The 20,757-nt window shown below is 43.7% G+C and overlaps 1 protein-coding gene across 1 annotated transcript in view; it reads right to left on the reverse strand.

Moving 5' to 3' along the window:
• Window positions 1-14,072: 14,072 nt before the first annotated feature.
• CNMD (chondromodulin) overlaps window positions 14,073-20,757 on the reverse strand; it is a 28,832-nt gene continuing 22,147 nt past the window's right edge. Inside the window, exons 6-7 of the mRNA XM_059684781.1 lie at window positions 18,096-18,262; window positions 14,073-14,604 (exon numbers count right to left, since the gene is read on the reverse strand). Of these exons, the coding sequence (XP_059540764.1) occupies window positions 14,389-14,604; window positions 18,096-18,262 (383 nt within the window). The 3' untranslated portion in view covers window positions 14,073-14,388. The remainder of the gene's footprint in view (window positions 14,605-18,095; window positions 18,263-20,757) is intronic.

Here is a 20,757-nt window from a genome sequence, read left to right on the forward strand (position 1 = left end):
AATTGACTACGTACTAACATTTTCATAAAGTTAGCTAGCTTAGGCTAGGGATATATATTTAGTGCCCATGAAATATGCTAAGGAATTAAATGCATTTCCTCTGCTTTACTCTTATTTTGTTATTTATTAGTTACAAAATGATAATTTCTTTCATTTCTACTCTACCACCGAGGCAACTGTTTTATGGTGGAGAGGATAGTAACATGTGAATCTGGAATCTTAAATTCCCAGTTCTGACATTTTAATAATGGTGTGTTTTGTGGACAAGTAACTTAACCCATCTGACTTTTTTTCTCATCTATAACACTGGGATAATTACCTCTCAGGATTGTGAGGATTTGACTTAAGTCCTGACTCAAAGTATGTGACCAATAAACATTACTTCAATATAAAGTCCTTGATTTCTTTTTTCTTCTCAGTCCTGTTGAGTAGTGGCATTCCTGAAAGGAGAATAACAAATCTGACTGGTAATATCTGCTATTCTGGTGCTTTCATTATTCAGCCTCAAGAAAATGTTTAGTCTCAGCTGTTACTGCTTCACTGTGTAACCTAAGCTCTAGCCACACAGGAATCCTCTAGGGGTCGGCAAAGGTCTTCCGTAAGGAGCCATATAGGGAATATTTTAGGCTTTGTGGGCCACAAGAGTCTCTGTTGCATATTCTTATTTTCACTTTGCAGACCTCTGATCTGTTTGAATAGCCCATACTTTTCATTCCTTTTACCCAACCTGAGAAGGTTCAGCTTCCTGTTGATGTGTCCAAACTGAACTCATTGCCACCTCCAGGAAAACTGTTGAATCTTGTGTTACAGTCAAAGGCTGACTTTGTAGCAGTTGGATTGGGTTATTTGCTAATTGTTGAGACATTCGATAGATCCTTTGACAGAGTTATACCAAAATCACAGTGTCTCATGAGCATGTTTGAGAGAGTGATCTATTCTCTCTTTGTTATGTCACTACAGTTGACCCATTTCTTCCCTCATGAGCTTCTTAGAAGTGGGGGGTTGGGGAGGTGGCAGTGGCTAGCTGGGATGGGCCCCCAAATTTGGTTGATGGATTGATGGATGCATGTATTTGCTTACAGTGGTGAGACTGCACAGAATGTCCTTATTCTGTTTGTTCTTTAACCATTTAACTGCCATGATATTTTTTTTTGTAAAACGTATTTTATTGATTTTTTACAGAGAGGAAGGGAGAGGGATAGAGAGAAACATCGATGAGAGAGAAACATCGATCAGCTGCCTCCTGCACACCCCCTACTGGGCATGTGCCTGCAACCAAGGTACATGTCCTTGACCGGAATCGAACCCGGGACTCTTCAGTCACCAGGCTGACGCTCTATCCAGTGAGCCAAACTGGCGAGGGCCTGCCATGATATTTTGAATTTAATTAAAAAAGGTCCGCCGCTTGGTCTATAGACGCTTATGGTGTACAAATGGTTAAGTGTCCACAGTAGAATGTCCATACTCTTCCAAAATTCCCATTCCGTGCATGCTACAGGAATTCTTTGCCACTCCAGCTGTGAATGTTCACTCTTGTTTATGCCTTTGTTATGGCACCTTGCAGTTTCAGTAATTTTAGGGTAATTAGAAATGGTGTCTGTTTTGCCCTGTGTGTCCTGCTGAGTTACAATGTTATTTACTTAGCTTTGGATGTTTAATACAGAGCACAGTGCTTTCACATAATAGATACTCAAATATTAGAGCTGTTACTTTACCCCAAATTTAAAAATTAGGTTTTTTTAAAGTTTATTTTGTTTTTTTATATCATGCCTTTGAAGTTGATCATTTATTCATCAATAGTAATTTTTAAAGTGGGTTTTTAACCCATGGCCATGAGAGCTAAGTCTGGCTTGTTCTTAAATTATCTATATTACTCGCAGAATAGCAATTAATACAACTAATCAAAACCAATGTAATATCCAATAATTTGTTGTTTTGCTATGTAATTTTCATTTCAACTCTACCACCTTTTTTTGGCCCTAATTGTTTTAAAACCAAAATGTGTGAGTTTCCTTAAAGAAAGGAATAAAATTGCCCTAGCCAGTTTGGCTCAGTGGATAGAGCGTAAGCCTGGGGACTGAAGGGTCCTGGGTTCGATTACAGTCAACGGCACATGCCCAGGTTGCAGACTCGATCCTCGGTGGGGAGGCAGTCGGTCAATGATTCTCTCATCATTGATGTTTCTAACTTTCTCTCCCTCTCCCTTCCTCTCTGAAGTAAAAAAAAAAAAAAAAAAAAAAAAAAAAAAAAAAAAAAAGAAAGAAAAGAAAGGACTAAAATCTATTCATCTTTTTAGAAGAAATCTTGAGCCCAAGAAACTTGGGTAGACAAGGGAGGCTGGAGATTTACAAAGACAGGCATGCAATTGGTTTGGGAATATGGAGAGGTCTGGAAACCAAGAGTGAGTCAAGCAATTTCATTTATAAGCATTCCAACTTCTGGCAAGAATTTGAACTGCTTACTAGTCTGGTACATGTTCTCTGGAAAATCCCAAATTTTTGAGATATTGAAGAGTATGTGAATCTCTTTGATGAGGTTGCTTACTTTATTTCTTAACACTCTTGAAGTCTCTTTCAAAAGCCATATACTTTTTATTAAAATATATTTGTATTGATTTCAGAGAAGAAGGGAGAGGGAAAGAGAGGAACATCAGTATGAGAGAGAATCCTCATTGCTTAGCTGCCTCCTGCACGCCCCCTACTGGGGATCAAGCCTGAAACCCAGGCACGTGCCCTGCCCAAACAGTGACCTCCTGGTTCATATGTTGGTGCTCAACCACTGAGCCACACTGGCTGGGTTAAAAGCCATACACTTTTTTTCTTGGAGTAGGTTTTCACTTTAATATAGGTAATAGAATAATGAAGATAAGTGAAATATAGTTCATGGTATACCCATTCATTCATCGATCAACATTGAGTGCCAAATATGTGCCAGATACTGTTCCAGACTCTAGGGACACTGGTGAACAAAGCAAAAGTCCCTGCCTTTATGGAGCTTAACGTATGGGAGGAAATAAACGGATGTATGATGGTTAAGTGCTAAGGAAGAACACTGTGCAAAGAGGACGGACAATAGGTGTTGGAAATTTGACATAGGAGACTAAGTAAGAACTCAAGTGAGCAGGTGACCTTTGAATAGACTTGCAGGAAGCGAAGGAATGAGCCATGCAGATACTTGAGAAAGAGCACTCCCAGCAGAAGCTACAGCAAAGGAAGACCTAAATACAGGAGTGACCAAGGGGTCGAGATAACTGATGATGAGACAGGTAGTGAGGGGCCTAGATCATGTAGGGCCTTGCCAAGTAATACAGATGAGATGATGGTAGCCAAGACCAGAGCTTGTCCCAGCTTAATATAAAATTCTGTTGTCCTTAGAAATTAAAAATTTAATTTCTGTGCTGTAAAAATTTTATCCATTGTCTTTTTTTTTTTTTGCCACTTTGTATCATATGCATAGTCAAATCAAATTTATGAATCTAACCGGTTGCAATGTAGTTTTACTCAGAATACCTGATGGTATTCATGTGACTGAATTTCAGTTATGGTATATGAGTTAATGGGTATGTGTGAAGCCCTCAGTCTCAATAATCACCTTATTCCTTTTCCTCTTTACACATTAAATTACAGGTAATATCACATTTTAGTGTAAACTTGTTTAGCAAAGCTATTTCTTGTTCTGCAATATAAGTACAGTTGTAGCAGAATAGATGCTGAGACAAAAATGGATTAAATAGAATAACTGGTTCTGAACAGGGACTTCAAAATAAGTGTTGCTTAGGATTTTATGTTTAATAGAATTGTAAAAATCAGATCAGCAGGGCATGTTTTTATGGGCCATCTGCCAAGACTAGAAGTAGCTTTGGTACCTAATACTACCTTAATCATATATTTGCATTCCATTTCCTGTCAATATGAGGAGGCACAACAAAAAAATAAAATCAGAATGTTAGAGCTGGAATAAATCTTACTTGTTAAACCTTTGGTTTCATAGATGCATATCTCCCCCCCCCCCCCCCCCCGCCAAGCACTCTTGTATACTTTTTTCTTTATAACAGTTCTTTAACAAAACACACAGATAGTTAGTGATAGAATCATAATCTAGCTCACCTAAAACTTATTTACCCTAATCTTGTACTGATCTTCTGACAGTGATCCCAATTATCAGGCAACTTAAAATTATATAGTATGGGCACATATACTGCTATATGTAAGCTATAGGATAGTGATTCTCAAACTTAATGATGAATAACCCTAACCTGGGAAGTTTTAAATGCAGGCTTCCCTCCTGAGATCTTGAATCAGTGGGTTTGGGATAGGGCCCAGTAAATCTGTTTTTAATGACTGGTGATATGGACTTACACAATGACATGGGACATTGCCCTTAAAAACCACCGATTTCAAGGAGTGAAGGAGAGAATAAATAGAAATTAGCACTAATCCCTAATCATTTCCAATACATTTTAGAAAAGAGTAACAAGCTGCTTGGTCACTTGTTCCTTTGAAGAATTGTTTCTCCCTTGCATAGATGTAAAGGTAGAGGATAGAGGATCACAATTATTTTTGCTCTTCTATCATTAGAACTATAGGGTCATTATGATAAAGGCATTGAATCCATGTAACTGTGGTACTGCACAATGAAAATCTGTTTTAGAAAAAAATTTAAATATTTGGACAAGATGCTAGTTTATCACTGCTGAGATACTACTTAAAATGGGGCAGAGGATACTGGCATGCTCAATATTTATGTAGGGCCATGGCACAGTACAAAATGAGACACCATTTCGTTAGTAACCGGAATTTTCTCAGATGTTGCTTTGTCTAATTACATATAGGTGCTAAGTGAATATTAAAAATGTTGGTGCTGGTTGAGTAGGTCCAGTAAATTGTGTTAGGATATATCTTTTTTACTGCATACTTGTACTTCAGTAACTAACAGGTAGGAATATGGTTTTAATTGAAAAGAAACCACTTGCCTTTAAAAGCAATGTGTTGCTAAGAGAAAATTCATGCTTGACTTATTCCAGTCCTTTGACTCTGTCAGTATAAAGCAAATTCATTATAAGAAGGTGGCTAATAGTCTAGGATAATGGAATATAGGCATTTGAAAAGAAAATTTGTAGCAATTGAATCCACACCTTGGAAGGGTGAAGGCCAGAAGCCACAAAAATCATTTTGGTGTTGTGTTGTTGTTGTTGTTGTTTTTAAAGTAATTGCAATTAAATTTGCAAATGCTAGTGTGTGTTTTTTTAAAGTATGTATGTAGATTTTTTTTCTTCCAAGTTCTCTAGTTGCCATTAAAATTTGTAGAGTCATAAGATGAGAATAAAGGGTTCTGGTTCAGTTATAGGATTTGATAGGAAGAGAATGTTTGTAAAGGAGCAGGCCCAAAGAGAACAGGAATGTAACATAACGTCTGTAAAGTTATTACTAAACTCTTAGAAAAAACTTTGTGGAGGTATGCCTCTTAAAACAAATGTTGTTGCTTTTTTAATAATTTGGTGTTTAAACCTAGGGACTTAGTTATAGCTTAGTGGGTATACTATTTCCATTTCCATCATCTATTTTCATCACTCACAGCCTAATGAAGACTGACTTCTGTATATTTGATTTAAAAGCTATTAAGATGTAGAAAAGGTTTAGTCAGCCAAGCTTAGAAAATAACATCAGCTATTTGCTAGGTTTAGGTTATACATGCATAAATGTATATTCAGATATACTTACAGATATTTGCATAGTAAGTACCTAAAAACCAGATGTAAATTGATTACTTTTTAATGTAAGCAGTTTAACAGCTGTGGTGAGTCCTTTTATTGTTAAAAATCAGTCAACACTAACTTAACCTGTAAGTTTGACTCTAATATTGGGCTTTTAAAAAGTGAAACGTGTGTATGCATATAGAATATGAGCATGCATATATGTACAAAAGTCCTTTAATAGGAGTTCAGCTTTCTTTTATAAACACCAAAACTCACTCTCCTTATAAAATGTTTTTGCTAAAGTTTGCATCATTGACTCTCAAATTTATACCTCTATGTTTGAGATACACTGCTATGACTATGCATGTAGATTTTTGTTAACTCCCTCCTCCTTCCTCAGTAAATCAGTTAACTTTAAAAAAATTATGACCATTTATATAAAATAAATATTCATAAAACAAATCAGCATATTCAGCTTATACAGAAATAAAATTTATTCCACTCACAAGAAATTTCTATTTTGTAAAAATGTAGCTTGTATTTCAGAGTGTAATAAATTTGGCGTAAGAAATCAACTGTTGAGTGGGTTAAGTGAATATTTTGAATATGTTTACTTTTTTAGTGTCAATAGCTATTTGAAGTGGTGGGGGAAGGAGGTATAAGGATTAGGTTAACAGGATTTTTAAATTGAATAAAAGTTTCTTGTCGTATTTTAATGAGATACATCAATGTAACAGAACATTTATACATAATAAAACCCAGCAATACCATTTTTTTCATTTTCTGTGTGCTTACACAACAACTATTACATCTAAGACTACAGTAGCCTTTTCCAATCTGAGTCAGACCTAAGACCTTGAAAATCAACCTCTGATGTCCATAAGGATTTCTTTTCAACACCACTAAGAATTAAATGAGAATCGCCCTGGCTGGTTTGGCTCAGTGCTTGGAGCATTGGCTTGTGGACCAAGCGTGGTTGCAGGTTCGATTCCCAGTCAAGGGTGTGAACTTCTGTTGCAGCTTCGATCCCTGTTCAGTCTGAGGCCTCATGCAGGAAGCAACCAATCTATCCTTGGATGATGATTAAAAAAAAAAAAAAGAATTAAATGAGTATCTATATTAGAACAAATACACACAGTTTTCAACACAGCTAATTGGGCTACATTTGCAATTTTGGGCTGGCCTGGTAAAATGTAATCTGTAGATTAGTACCCATTTGTGAAAAGTTTGTATTCTGCAGTGCCCTCTCTTCATTTATACACTGACTAGTGCCCCAGTGCATGGATTCATGCACATTGAAAGGAAATTAATTAGAAGGTGGCCAGCGGGGCGGGACTGGGTGAGATGGGCTGGACACACTCTGGAGCCAACCTCCTTGGTCCCTCCCAGCCGGCTGCACCTGGGACGGTGCCAGGGCTCGAAGGGCGTCTGCAGAGTGAGTGGGGTCCCTCTAGCAGGTGGGGTCCTTCGGCCTGGCCTGTGGAGATCAGGCTGAAACCAGCTCTCCGACATCCCCCGAAGGGTCCCTGACTGCGAGAGGGCGGTTCTCGGGCAATGCACCCCGGAATCGGGCTTCCTCCTCTCTCGTTCCAAGAACCGCCACTGCCAAGTCACTGTGGCTTGTCAGCTCCTGTGTTGAGCATCTGTCCCCTGGTAGTCAGTGTGTGTCATAGCTACTGGTTGGACGGCTGGGTGGTCGCTTAGCCTTTTATATATGTAGTAGAGGCCTGGTGCACGAAATTCATGCACTGGGGGGTGGGGTTCCCTCAGCCCAGCCTGCCCCTTTCACAGTCTGGGAGCCCTCAGTGGATGTCCTACTGATGGCCACAGTCTGGCAGCAGAGGCTCGGAGCAGGCGTCCCGTGTGTGTGTGTGTGTGTGTGTGTGTGTGTGTGTGTGTGTGTTTCTGTCTGCTAGGGGCTGCCCCCAGCCGCGCCATGTAGGCTCGAAGCAGTTGCTGTGTGTGTGTGTGTGTGTGTGTGTGTGTGTGTGTCTGCTGGGGCCTGCCCCCAGCCACACCATGGAGGCTTGGAGCAGGAGCCCCTCTGTGTTGATCTCTCAGGCTCCTGGCCTCCACTGCATGTTGTACTCTCCCTTGAGCTATGTATGGCCAGGATGAGGGTGCTGCTTGCAAGCCAGGCTTTCCTGCTCCCGGATTGCCATGGTGACCGGGGAGCAGGCCCAGCTGGGGCTGCCCACAGACCCAGCTTGGGGCTGCCCGCAGGCCAGGCTTGCTTTCCTGCTCCCGGATCACCATGGCAACCGGGGAGCAGGGAAAGTTTGGGGCTGCCAGCAGGCAGGGCTTGCTTTCCTGCTCCCGGATCAGGCCTAGCTGGGGGCTGCCCTCAGGCCAGGCTTGCTTTTCTGCTCCCAGATCACCATGGCAACTGGGGAGCAGGCAAAGTTTGGGGCTGCCCGCAGGCCGGGCTTGCTTTCCCGCTCCTGGATCCTCATGGCGACTGGGGAGAAGGTGCAGCTGGGGGCTGCCCTCAGGCTGGGCTTGCTTTCCTGCTCCCAGATCAGGCGCAGCGGGGGACTACTGACAGGCCGCACTTTTCTACTTACCGATGGCCGGATCACCACAGCGACCCAGGGCCCAGCGGCACTTTCCTGCTCTCCAATAGTCATAGGGTCCCGGCTGGGGGCGGGGCTTAGCAGTGCAGGCTTAGGCGGCATGGGGGTCCCAGCTGGAGGCTCATGTGGCACACAGGGGTCCCGGTTGGGGGCGGGGCTTATGCCCCACTGCCCAGGGCTGCACATGGGCCCGGATGGCAGCTTGAGCTGTCCCACCCTGCCTGTAGTATAGGATAGAGGCCTGGTGCACGGGTGGGGGCCGGCTGGTTTGCCCTGAAAGTTTCCCAGATCAGTCTGGGGGGTCCTGCTTGGGTGCCTAGCCAGCCTGGATGACGGTTTGATGGCTGTTTGCAGCTGGTCACACCCCCTTCAGGGTGGGGGGTCCCCACTGGGGTGCCTGGCCAGTCTGGGTGAGGGCCTGAGAGCCGTTTTCAGGCTGGAGGGCAACTTAAGCTCCCAGCCTCTCCTTTTTTTATTTATTTTTTATTCTGGGACTAATTTACCTTCTATAGCTGTCACTGGAGCTGAGAGCCGGCTCCATCTCTGAGGGCTGAAAGCAGGTTCTGGGTCTTGTTTGGCTTCTATAATTAAAACTCTGTAGCCATCACTGCAGCTCTAAGCTCTGAGGCCGAAGCTGGCTGAAAGCAGGTCTCTGGAGCTAGTTTAGCTTCTATAATTGCAACACAGTTGCTTAGAGTGCAGCTCAGAGCCCAGCAGCGGCAGGCGGGGAACGTTGGCTTCCTCCGTCACTAGAGCATGCAAGCCTCCTGTTCGCTTCGGCTGCCTGGCTGCCGGCCGCCATCTTGGTTGGCAGTTAATTTGCATGTCGCCCTGATTAGCCAATGGGAAGGGTGTTGGGGTTATGGTCAATTTGCATGTTTCTCTTTTATTAGATAGGACTAGTAGCCCAGTGCATGAAATTCGTGCACTGGCCTTCACCCTCTCCAATCTGAGACCCCTCAGGGAATGTCCAACTACCTGTTTGTGCCCACATTTTTAACAGATAACAGCTCCATTGTTGTTTCTTTCTTATGCTTAAAACCATTGGAATTAGTAAGTATTCAAAGTGTGTATACATTTTAGGGGGACACCCTGTATCTCTCTAGTCAGCAGTGAAAGAAACCAACAGCAGATTTAGAACCCCCAGACAGGAAACCTCACTCACTCCCCACATGTCTCCCCACTTCACTTTCCACCTTCGTGGGCAGCAGGAGAATCAACGTTTTCTCTCATTAATTTGGAAAAGCACGTCCTGTCACCCGCTGTCCGGCAGGAGTGCGCTAGGCCCCAAGCAAGCGAGGCTCAGTCAGGGCAGCCGTAGCTCATGGGTTCTGGCACACAAAGTGCACATTCCTCCTCTACAGTCGCCCCGACTATCCCACTGTTTAACTGAGAGGACGGAATGCCTCTCCACCTCTGGGTTCTTGATCTTGAACGCTGACCGAAGGCACCTCAGTGAGGGCCGCCCGCGCTCACCAGGTGTGTCTGTCTGCACCTGCTCCTGCCTCAGCACCTGCATTAACCCCGTAGAGGTGATCTTGTAGCTGCACTGGCCTCCATGGGAACGGCATCACCACTCAGCCCTCTCACTGTCATCTCACAGGCGCCCACCCTCAGCACCCAGAACACCCAGACACTCTCCAAAGGACAGGAGTGCATCAGAGGGGATGTGTGCACATCCTGTGGGGGTGTTAGGCATGCTGGGTTGATGGAAGTGTGGTGGAGAGGCGGGGGGAACTTGTGCATGCCTTTGTTTGCAACTGTTGCAGGCGTGGGAGGGTGACAGTGTGCTGGGGGATGTTCCCATGCCAGCGGGGGATGTGCACACAGGAGGCCTCTGGGTTGCAGATCCGCAAACCCCTGTGGTGCGGCCAGGAGGACGTCAGTCTGACCCACCACGGTGGCTGTCCCTGTGATCCTGCACCTTCTGGGCCAGGAGGCGGATCTTGTGCAGCCACTCCTGGGCGCTGATGGCCTGCAGGCTCTACTTCAGCTCAGCCTGCAGGCTCTGCTTGGCGCGCTCACAGCTGTCACCACCGCCATGTGCGGAGTACAGGCCACCCTCCGTCGGCCTGCCTCCCCTGTCCAGAGGCTCTCTGTGCTGCTCACCTGCCCAGAGTGACTGGGGCTGGGTGGAAGCCAGGTGTCCTGCCCTGCCCAACCCTGGCTGATCCGCCCCTGTGCGAGCTGCCACCCTGCCAGGAAGGGTCACAGATCCGGGTCCCGGGACCGCGGATAGCCTCAAGCACTGTCCCCCGCCTTGCAGGGTAACAGTTCTGTGTCTTGGTCCTGGGGACAGCCTCAAGCACTGCCCACTGACTGGCAGGGTCACAGATCTGGGTCCCGGGACCACGTACAGCCTTAAGCACTGCCCCCCGCCCGGCAGGGTCACGAATCCAGGTCCTGGGACCGCATACAGCCTCAAGCACTGCCCCCTGTCCGGCAGGGTCACAGATCTGTGTCTTGGTCCCTCGGACACCTTAAGCGCTGCCCCCTGCCCGGCAGGGTCACAGATCCGGGTCCCAGACTGCGGACAGCCTTGCCCGCTGCCGCCCACCTTCAGTATGCAAATTAGCCGCCATCTTGTTGCTTCAGGGTGGGGGTCCCCACTGGGGTGGCTTGCCAGCCTGGATGAGTGGACGATGGCTGTTTGCAGCTGGTCACACCCCCTTCAGGGTGGGGGTCCCCACTGGGGTGCCTGGCCAGCCCACATGATGGGCTGATTGCTGTTTGCAGCTGGTCACACCCCCTTCAGGGTGGGAGTCCCGCTTTGGTGCCTGGCCAGCCTGGATGAGGGGATGATGGCTGTTTGCAGCTGGTCACACCCCCTTCAGGGTGGAGGTCTCCACTGAGGTGCCTGGCCAGTCTGGGTGAGGGGCTGAGGGCCGTTTTCAGGCTGACGTTGACTGAAGCTCCCAACATCTCCTTTTTTTCTTTTTGTCTTTTATTCTGAGATTTATTTACCTTCCATGGCTGTCACTGGAGCTGAGAGCTGGCCTTAATTCTGAGGCCTGGCTGCAGCTCTGAGACCTCGGCTGCTGAAAGCAGGGATCTGGGTTTGTTCTATAATTGAAACAGTGTTGCGATCCTGCTGGTTGAAGCCTGGCTGGCTGAAAGCAGGTTTCTGGGTTTTGTTTAACTTCTATACTTGCAACATAGTTGCTTAGAGTTGCAACTCAGAGGCCAGCAGTGGCAAGTGGGGAACCTTGGCTTCCTCCATCACTGCAGCAAGCAAGCCTCCTGTTCGCTTCAGCTGCCTGGCTGCCGGCTGCCATCTTGGTTGGCAGTTAATTTGCATATCGCCCTGATTAGCCAATGGGAAGCGTGTTGGAGATACAGTTAATTACCATGTTTGTCTATTATTAGATAGGACTAGAGGCCCATTGCAGGAATATTCCTGCAAGAATAGGGCTTTGCTCCCATCTCTGCTGTTCCTAACCCACCCTTCTCTGCCGCTCCTACCCCGCCCTTTTCTGCCGCTCCTACCCTGCCTGTCTCTGCCACTTCACTCCGCCCATCTCAGCTACCTTGGCTCCGTTGCTTGGTTTCCTTCTATGGTGTCTTCAGTCTTTGCTCCCAACCGGTATATGCAAACTAGCCACCATCTTTGTTGGCAGTTAATTTGCATATCACTCTGATTAGTCAATGGTGGGTGTAGTGAAGGTATGGTCAATTTGCATCTGTCTATTATTATATAGGATAGATTCTTCTCTTTCAAAGTAGGCCTTTAGTTTTCTACTTTGAACAAAATTTGAGTCTTCAGTCATTCCTACCTTTAAACCAAACTTGAGTTTCCCCCATCCCTTAAAACATTGGTGTTTTTTTTCCTAAGTTGCCTTCCTTGGGTACTAAGTGACTTTTCAGAACACAACATAATTGCTTTATCTATTATGAAGTAAATTATCTACTAGATTTTCACTTGATTGTGGGGCTTTGAAAAGGGAGCATCTTTTCAGGAGGCAGCCTTCTTTTCTAATGACATGCTTTCTTCCTTGCCAAGTCTGGCACCTGCTCTCACATGGAGAGTTACTAAGGTGATCCATCCAGAATGGAAACTTAACCAGCCCTCTTCTTGCCCTTTCTTTGCCTGAAACCTTTGATTGTGTCCCTATTTCTGACCTACCAAATAAATAAATGAATTCAAAATAACATGCAATATAAGGTATAGTTTTTGCCTACATTTCTATCTTAATATTACCTCAACCTGAAGCCTCCATTTGCCTGCTTGTACTCCACAATTCCCTCCTTCCCCCTCAGTGAATCAGTTAACTTTAAAACCTCTGGCTTTACTAGACTGCTCCCTCTGCCTCGAATGCCTTTCCTCTGTCACTTTCACAAGGCTAACTCATGCTCACTGAAGCTCTAGCAAAGGCGTCATCTTCTCCAAGATGCCCAATGCTGCCATCTTTATCAAGTCCCTCAGTGTACTGAATCCTGACTATATCTCTCGCGAGACCACACAGGCTCTTCTGTGCCGGGATCAGTCTTTTTTTATTTGGTTGTAGAACCAAGTACAGGTTGCTGGGCAGTGAGGTGGGAGATGGTGTGTGGAACCATTGGCACATATTTGCTTTGCAGAATGACAACCATTAACCATTTCAAAGATTAAACATGTACAATTCATAACTGCAGGAAGTAGCTGCTGCCTGAGAACACTTTGCCATTACATATAGTTCAGTATGTTTATTTCCTTTGTAGCTTTTTCTCCAGAAGCCTGCTTTGCTGTATATTCCCTTAAATGCAAGAATCTGAGCCTTCATCTGATAACCAGATTTTAAAAATTCTGTATGATCTTTCAGACAAATTGGAAAATACTAAGTGTACACTACTAAGGTGTATTTAGAATATGAGAATGTAATAAGATCATGGTATCAAGACCTATCATCTCTCTGAATCCTTGTTTTGGAAAACTGATTTTCCTTAAAGTTCTGTATCTCTCAGATTGTGGGATTCAGAACTAATATGCCAAAAATATGAAATACCTGAGTCTCTTCCTGATCTGAATATTTCAGTTTCTAAAGACAGCCCTGGTTCTTGTCAGTGTTCCTGAGAGGCTTTATGTCATTATAAATAAATAGGCTATTCTTCCTCAGCCGTATCTGCCAAGCCGCAGCCAGCCCTATTACTAGGAGAGTAACTAATTGGTAATTGAACTACATCAACAGCCTGATTTGTATTCCAGAGGAAGAAATCATTACGCTTCTTCATGCCCCGTGAGCACTTATCGAAAAGAGTGTGAAGATCTCTTTTCAGAATGTCAATGGAAGTCCTCTTCCCACAAGTCTGATTTATCTCTGGCTACGTTTCCCCTCGTTAGCCTAATGCTTTTCCGGGAAGTGACTCCTAACATAGGGCAGCAACCTGTTATTCACATGCCAGATCAAGAATTTCCCATGAGCTACCACGTTGAGGTTTATAATGTTTACTTTCAGGTAAATTCCATTATTTGTCCTGTTTTCCTTCTTTGTTTGTGGTTTGTTTTTTAATGTTTCTATTGATTTTTGAGAGAGGAAGGGAGAGAGGAACATCAATTGGCTGCCTCCCACTCGCATCTGATCGGGGATCCAGCCCATAACCCAGGCATGTGGCCTGATGGGAATGAAACTGTAGACCTTTCAGTGCACTGGACAACTGAGCCACACTGGCCCGGGCTTGTTTGTGTTTTATCTGGAGACTCTAAGAGCACATTTGCAAGACTGGGAAGAACAGTAAAGGTTAAGAACAATTGAGGAATTCTATACAAAACAGAACAACTTAATTAGTGACTTGATTTAAAGGAACTCAAGTGTACTTGAGAACTTGGACAAATTGTAAATTTTCATGTTTATTTCAAAATGGCTTGGGACTGAAATCTTATGAGCAGGCCTTATGGGCAAAGCAAATAAAAAATAGCAAGTAATAAAAGGATTATTATGACATTTTAGTCTACCCTTTCAGTACATTTGCACATTCTGGATAAAGTTCTGTAAAGCAATGGAGAAATATTCTGTTAACAGTGTCTCAAAGAACATTACTCGGAGTATAAAATACTTTGTGGTCCCTTCAGCATCAAGAGTTTTCATACTTTGGTTGTCTCTTGAGTTACTTCTTCCTTTACAGCACCTGGTATATGACATGATTTCACACCATGCCCAAGATGCGGGCCACCCACCAGCTACATGGCATGACGATTCTGCAGGCCGACCGGCAACCTTGATAATTATAGGGCCACGGCTGATAGCCGCCCAGGGGCTCACAGATCTTCTGGCAATGGGTGTAGCTCCGTCTGCACTCTATGCAGCAGATTCCCTCGTGGTCCAGTCTAGGGTCGAATGTCATGCCTTCCCCTTCCTGCTGCTGTGAAATAAAAGAATTATTTGGGTTTTCTTCATAATGAGAAGTTTGTAACACATTTTTTAAAAATAAGATCCTGAATGTTCATTGCTATAAGAAAGCAGCATAATTTTCTGTAAGGAGTTTTCAATCATAACCTTATAAGAAGTTCAGAATTTCTTCTAACATCCAGGAACTTCACCTACCTAATCTGTCACTGCAGGAAGGTGTTTTTTGTAAATATTGATGGAGTGTCTCCATGCTTTAATGAGCCATGATCACCACTCAATAGGGACTGATCTTGTTTTAAATAGGCAAACAAAAAGCAGGCATGATTCAAAAGTAGCATTTCTGCCACTGTTAATTTAAGTCGGCAGGAACTCGGCGCACACTTTGGGACTCACTGGCCAGCGTGGCTGTTCCAGTTGTGGCTGAGACACCGTGGAGTCACTTAGCTCCTGCCCTTACATCAGTGTAAGGGGCTCTAACCCTCAGGAAAAGGCCCCACATAATGTGTGAAAATTCCAGATCGTAAACTGCCTTCTTGTTCCTGTGTGCCATGATTACAGTTACAGAAATAAAGTCATATTGATGAAGTAAAAATTACCTACAAACAGCGTTTTCTCACCACTGGAGAGCACAGCGCTGGAAGGAACTTGTCCCCCTGCCAAATTTACGTATCTGGCTTTCCTTTTTATGGATATCTAGGGGTATAGTTTCTGTATCCTCTTTAATATGGTATTGAATTTCATTGCTCAGAAGCCCTTATTGTTAAAGTAAATCCTTTGTTCAATTTAAGCCTCTTTCCTGGAGGTAGGTGAATTTGGGCAGATGCAGCACCAAACAGGCTTGAGCTGCGTGAACTCAGCACCGTCACCTGTTCTGGTATAAAAAGTCTACTCAAACTTTTTGGAGGGAGATGGCGGTTTTTATTACGAAAGATTCAAACATACTGGAAGTGAAGAAAATTGTATACTGGACATCATCTAGATTTGACAATTTCTAACTTGTTAAATTTGCTTGCTTTTCCCCCCCGACCTTTAAAATTCAGTATTGTGATATTTGACCCATAAATACATTAGAATGTTACTTCCCAAATAAGAGAATATTTCCCTACACAATCACACTGCCATTATCACACCTAACAAAATTAACATTCCTGTTAAATTTTTGTCATCAAAATATTTGCCTTCCTCTCATACCATTCTTTCATTTTTCAGACCCCTCCCCCACCCTTTTTTGGCTTATCTGGGACAAAAAAAAAAAAAAGACAACCATCTCACTAATTGTAGCTGACTCTTCTAGGGTACAGAGGCAAAAAGCCTGTTGATTGAGACATTTTTTAATCTTGAGGGTTCAGTTATTAGGATTAAAATGTTGCAAGGGAATCTCAGGTTGTTGCTCTAAGATACCTTAAAGAAATATGTGAAGGACTGAGGTCATGGAGAGGTGTCTGCTTAAAGGCGAACACAAAGCAAAGGGGGAAACTGATGTAGTTGGAGTTTTTAAAAGAATACGGACACTCAAGCCTGGAAGCCAGGTAGATACAGCCCTCCCCCCCACCTGTAAAGGGGCTGATACCTCTTACCCCTTGAACCAGATTCCTCTAATCCAGCTACCTGGGGAATAAACTATATTAAATCTTCTGTTTGCCGATTCAGATTTTATTTCCTTTCTTATTCTTTGAGTTTTAGGGAATGAAGTACTGTGGTGTCCTGAATTTTCTGATAAGCCTTGAGCTATTTAAAAATACTTTTTACTCTAAGTCTTTGGAAAATGTATTAGTCTAAAATGATAAATTAGAAAATATATCTGCAGCACACGAAATGGAATAGGCCTGAAGAGGTTGCATAGAAAAAATACAAATGGCTTATCTGTATACGAAAAGATGCTCGATCTTGCATATAATTAAAGACAGGCATGATAAAACAGCTAGGAGATAAATTTTACACCCCCCAAAAACTGGTAAAGCTTCTTTTTAAGTTTGATAATAGAGGCCTTTTATTACTATTTGAACACATGTAGCTAGTATAATTTCTTGGAAGACAATATGATATCCTCTATTAAAATATGAAATTCCTATCTACATTGACTCAGCAGACCCAAGAGTCAGTGTTTATATTAAAGACATATTCCCTTGTGTACAAGTGGGGCAGCAAGACTGATAGCTAACGCAATTTAATGGGTGCCATGTGGCAAGCAGTGTGTGGAGTGGGAGCTTCACCTCATTCACCTTCCCACAAGCCTAACAGCAAAAGACAGATAATTTACATGTCCACCAAAGTAGAACTAGTGAAGTTGTACATCTATCCACACAAAGGAATACGATGCGGACATTAAGATGGAGGAGGTAGATCTATATAGGAGACACAATCTTCAAAATACCTTATTGTAACTGGAAAGCAAGGTCCAGGAGTTTTTGTATGCTCTTTTGTGTTCAATTTGTGTGTGTGTGTACTTAAGCAAAGAAACTGGGCAAGTAGCTATTGTTAAGAGGTTGCTCTGGGGAGGGTGTCTGAGATGGAAGGGAAACTCACTAATAATTGTATACCCTCTTATACTGTTTTTAAAAAGTATATGCATGTATTATTTTTTCCATTAAAACACTAGTTACAATAAATATTTATTTTTCTACTTCCTGCAAAGTATAGTCATAGTAGATAATATTTTGTGGAAGATTTGATAAGTTTTGATAAGTTTTTAACACGTTCATATCATCCTTCCAAATATGAATTCTCAATAATATTTTGTGGCCCTAACCGGTTTGGCTAAGTGGATAGAGTGTTGGCCTGTGGACTCAAGGGTCTGGGGTTTGATTCCGGTCAAGGGCATGTACCTTGGTTGCGGGCACATTTCCCAGTAGGGAGTGTGCAGGAGGCAGCTGATCGATGTTTCTCTCTCATCGATGTTTCTATCCCTCTCCCTCTCCCTTCCTCTGTAAAAAATCAATAAAATATATTTTAAAAAAATATTTTGTGGAAGATTTGATAAGTTTTCAGGATGTTAGTATCATCCTTCCAAACACCATCCTTCCAAGCACAGATTTGAAAGTGCTTTATCTGTGTCTGACCTGCCTGCAGAGTGGGCTGAGAGTCCCCAGGGCTGAAGGTCCTGCCTGCCCGTGTGCACAGGGCCTGCATAAGCACGTCCTCAACAGGTGTCTGCTGAATGGGTGAATACAGTGGATACAAAGGGGGGAAAGAATACTTTCCTTCTGTGTGCTGCCCCCAGGGCACACACACTCTTGGAAACATTTTAACATAAATTCCTGGTATGACTTTGTCTTATGGATTTGCCTGTGACTCAAGAAAAGGAGAGCAGGGAAAGCAGCTTTGAATGAGGTTCTCACCGCATTTATCAACCCAGCAACAAACAAATGAAGACGCATTTTTAAAATATTGAGTAAAAGTCTCAGTTGGATACTAAATGTTTGTTTGAAACCTCTAGAAATACTACCACTCCAGTGTTAGGTTTAATGCATTCATCTGAGAATGTGGCACAAACAGCGTACGCACGTGGTAAGGGTTGTCCGGGTTGAAGGGGTCTGAGTCCTCCTGCACGCTGGGTCTGGTTTTGTTATTCAGTCTTCCAGGGCCTGGGTTGCCCCGTGGTCCACTGCGTGGTCTTCTGGTGGTAGTTGTAACAGTTTGTGTTACCAGTTCTCTTCTTTCCCTCTGAGTTTCTGCAAAAATGAATGAATGAATGAATAAAATAAATGCTGCAAGTTAATTCCTTTATTTGAATAATTAAGGAGGGTCTGTGCTTATCAGGATGAAAAACAAAAAAGGACACATAGACACATCTACATACCACTTAAATTTGTACTGATGATTTTTGTAATAATAAAGTAGGTTTTAGTATTGAGTAAGTAGTTAAACATACAGGTAGCTAAAATTTGATTTTATAATACTAACTAAGGTAGATATTGTAAGATAGCTGACAAAATCCACCCACAATCCTGTTTTCTTTGCCTGCCTCTATACTAGGAGCTAAGAAAGTAAAATACTACTTATTTCCCGAGCCTGCCTGGTAACGAGGAGTGCCCAAATCACACATTTCTGGCCAGTGAGACACAAGCAGAACATGCTAGTGCAGTTCTGGGAAAGCTTTTGCTTTCTTGGTAAAAGGGGGCAGATAAGGCCTCCTATGTCTTGTCTTCCTTTCTTGACTGTAGATGTGATGTCCGGGTTAAGGGCACTGACCTGTGACCAGAAGTGATAGGCACAGGATGATGAGCAGCATGCTATGGGAAGAGAAATGCTAAGGTAGAAAGAGACATGATGACACCACAGAGTAGCTGGTAATGCCAGAAACGTATCTCCAGACTTCTGGCTATATGAAAAACATTCCACCTGTAGTTGCTGAAACCACTGCTGGTCAGGTATTCTGTTACTTGCAGCCCTATGCGTTCATAATGGAGTGACTATCCTATATAATAAAGAGGTAATATGCAAATTGACCATCACACCCTCACAAGATGGCTGTCTGCGACCAGGCCAGCAGGGGGGTTAGTGAGGGACGACCAAACGACTGAACAAACAGGCTGCATGGGACGACAAGGCTGGTGGTGGGGGGGGGGGCAGTTGTGGGCGACCAGGACAGCAGGGGGGGCTGTTAGGGGCAACCAGGTTGGCAGAGGGGGACAGTTGGGGGTGACCAGGCTGGCGGGGGCGGGGGTGCATTTAGGAGCAACCTGGCTGGCAGGGAGGGGGCAGTTGAGGGCAACCTGGCCGGCAGTGGGGGGGCAGTTAGGGGCGATCAGTCTGGCACACAGAGGCAGTGAGGGGTGATCAGGCTGGCAGGCAGGTGGGCGATTAGGAGCCAGCAGTCCAGGATTGTGAGAGGGATGTCCAACTGCTGGTTTAGGCCTGGGGATTGTGCCTAAACCAGCAGTGGGACATCCCCCAAGAGGTACCGGATTGGAGAGGGTGCAGGCTGGGCTGCACTGGCCTCTAGTATGTGTATAAAACTTTACAGTTTTCAGGGGATTTATTATCTTGGCTGATTCTTATAAGAAATCCTATGGAATAGAAAAAGCAGATACTTTTTTACATGAGAGCATGAGGCTCCAGAAACACCAAGTGACTTAGCCAAGGTCACAGAGGTGATGGAAGAGATAGGAACTGAAGGTAAACTTCACTCTGACCTCCAGCCCGGTGCTCTAGCTCACCACACTGCCTCGTGGTGGGCCCCGCAGCATGGCCTACGGCTGCTGAGTAACAACAATGGAAAAGACCACACAGGGTGGACTTTGGTATCTCTCTGAGTCTCAGATTCATCTGTAAAATGGGGATAATAATAGTATCTACTGGTATCTCACAGGGTTGTGATAGAGTAAACAAACAATTTGAAGGATTTTAGCAAAGTTCTTTTCCCAAGGAACTCATATAATACGCATTCAAATGTTAGGTGGTGGTGATTATAGCATGCTATGTTATTTATGAAAACTTAGATGTGCTTTATAGCTGTGGTTAGCTTCTTGGTTTCTGAGGCATTTTTGGAAAGGCATCAAGGAGACCTGGATTAAAATCTCCTCTTCTTTTAACTTAATGACCTCAGGTGAATTATTTAATCTCTGTGAACCTTAGTTTCTTCATCCGTAAAATGGGATCATTAGTAGTTACGCAGACAGTTGTTGGTAAAGATTAAATGGGGACAATACGTAACAGTGCCTGACACACAGCCAAAGCTCAGCAGACAGCAGCTGTCACCCTTCTCTCTGACCTTGTCTAGCTACCATTACCGGTGTCCCTGATAATACTGCATGTGACGCTGATGACCTGCCAGCTTCAAGATCCAAGGGTGGGAGCGTTGGACACCCTGGAGTTGGGGGGCTTAGAATTAGGTGATGGGGAGCGAGGCACCCCTTAGAGGAGGTTTTCCCCCCTTAATTTTATTCTAAAATATGACTGCATTTATGAGAGATTGGGAAGAAATCCCATTTAAAATTACTTTTAATTATATTGACACAGTATTATATTAGTTTCAGGTATACAACATGGTGATTTAACATTTACATACCTTACAAAGTGATCACCACAACAAGTTTTTAACCATCTGTCACCATACATAGTTAATACATAAAAATCCCTCATTTTTAATGTCTATGATATTCCATCCTATGGCTACATCAACACTGATGTGATTCTTTTCAAATCTGGAGGGCATTTCGGTGAT

Source organism: Myotis daubentonii, chromosome 2 (genome assembly GCF_963259705.1).
Source record: "Myotis daubentonii chromosome 2, mMyoDau2.1, whole genome shotgun sequence".
Lineage (NCBI taxonomy): Eukaryota > Metazoa > Chordata > Mammalia > Chiroptera > Vespertilionidae > Myotis > Myotis daubentonii.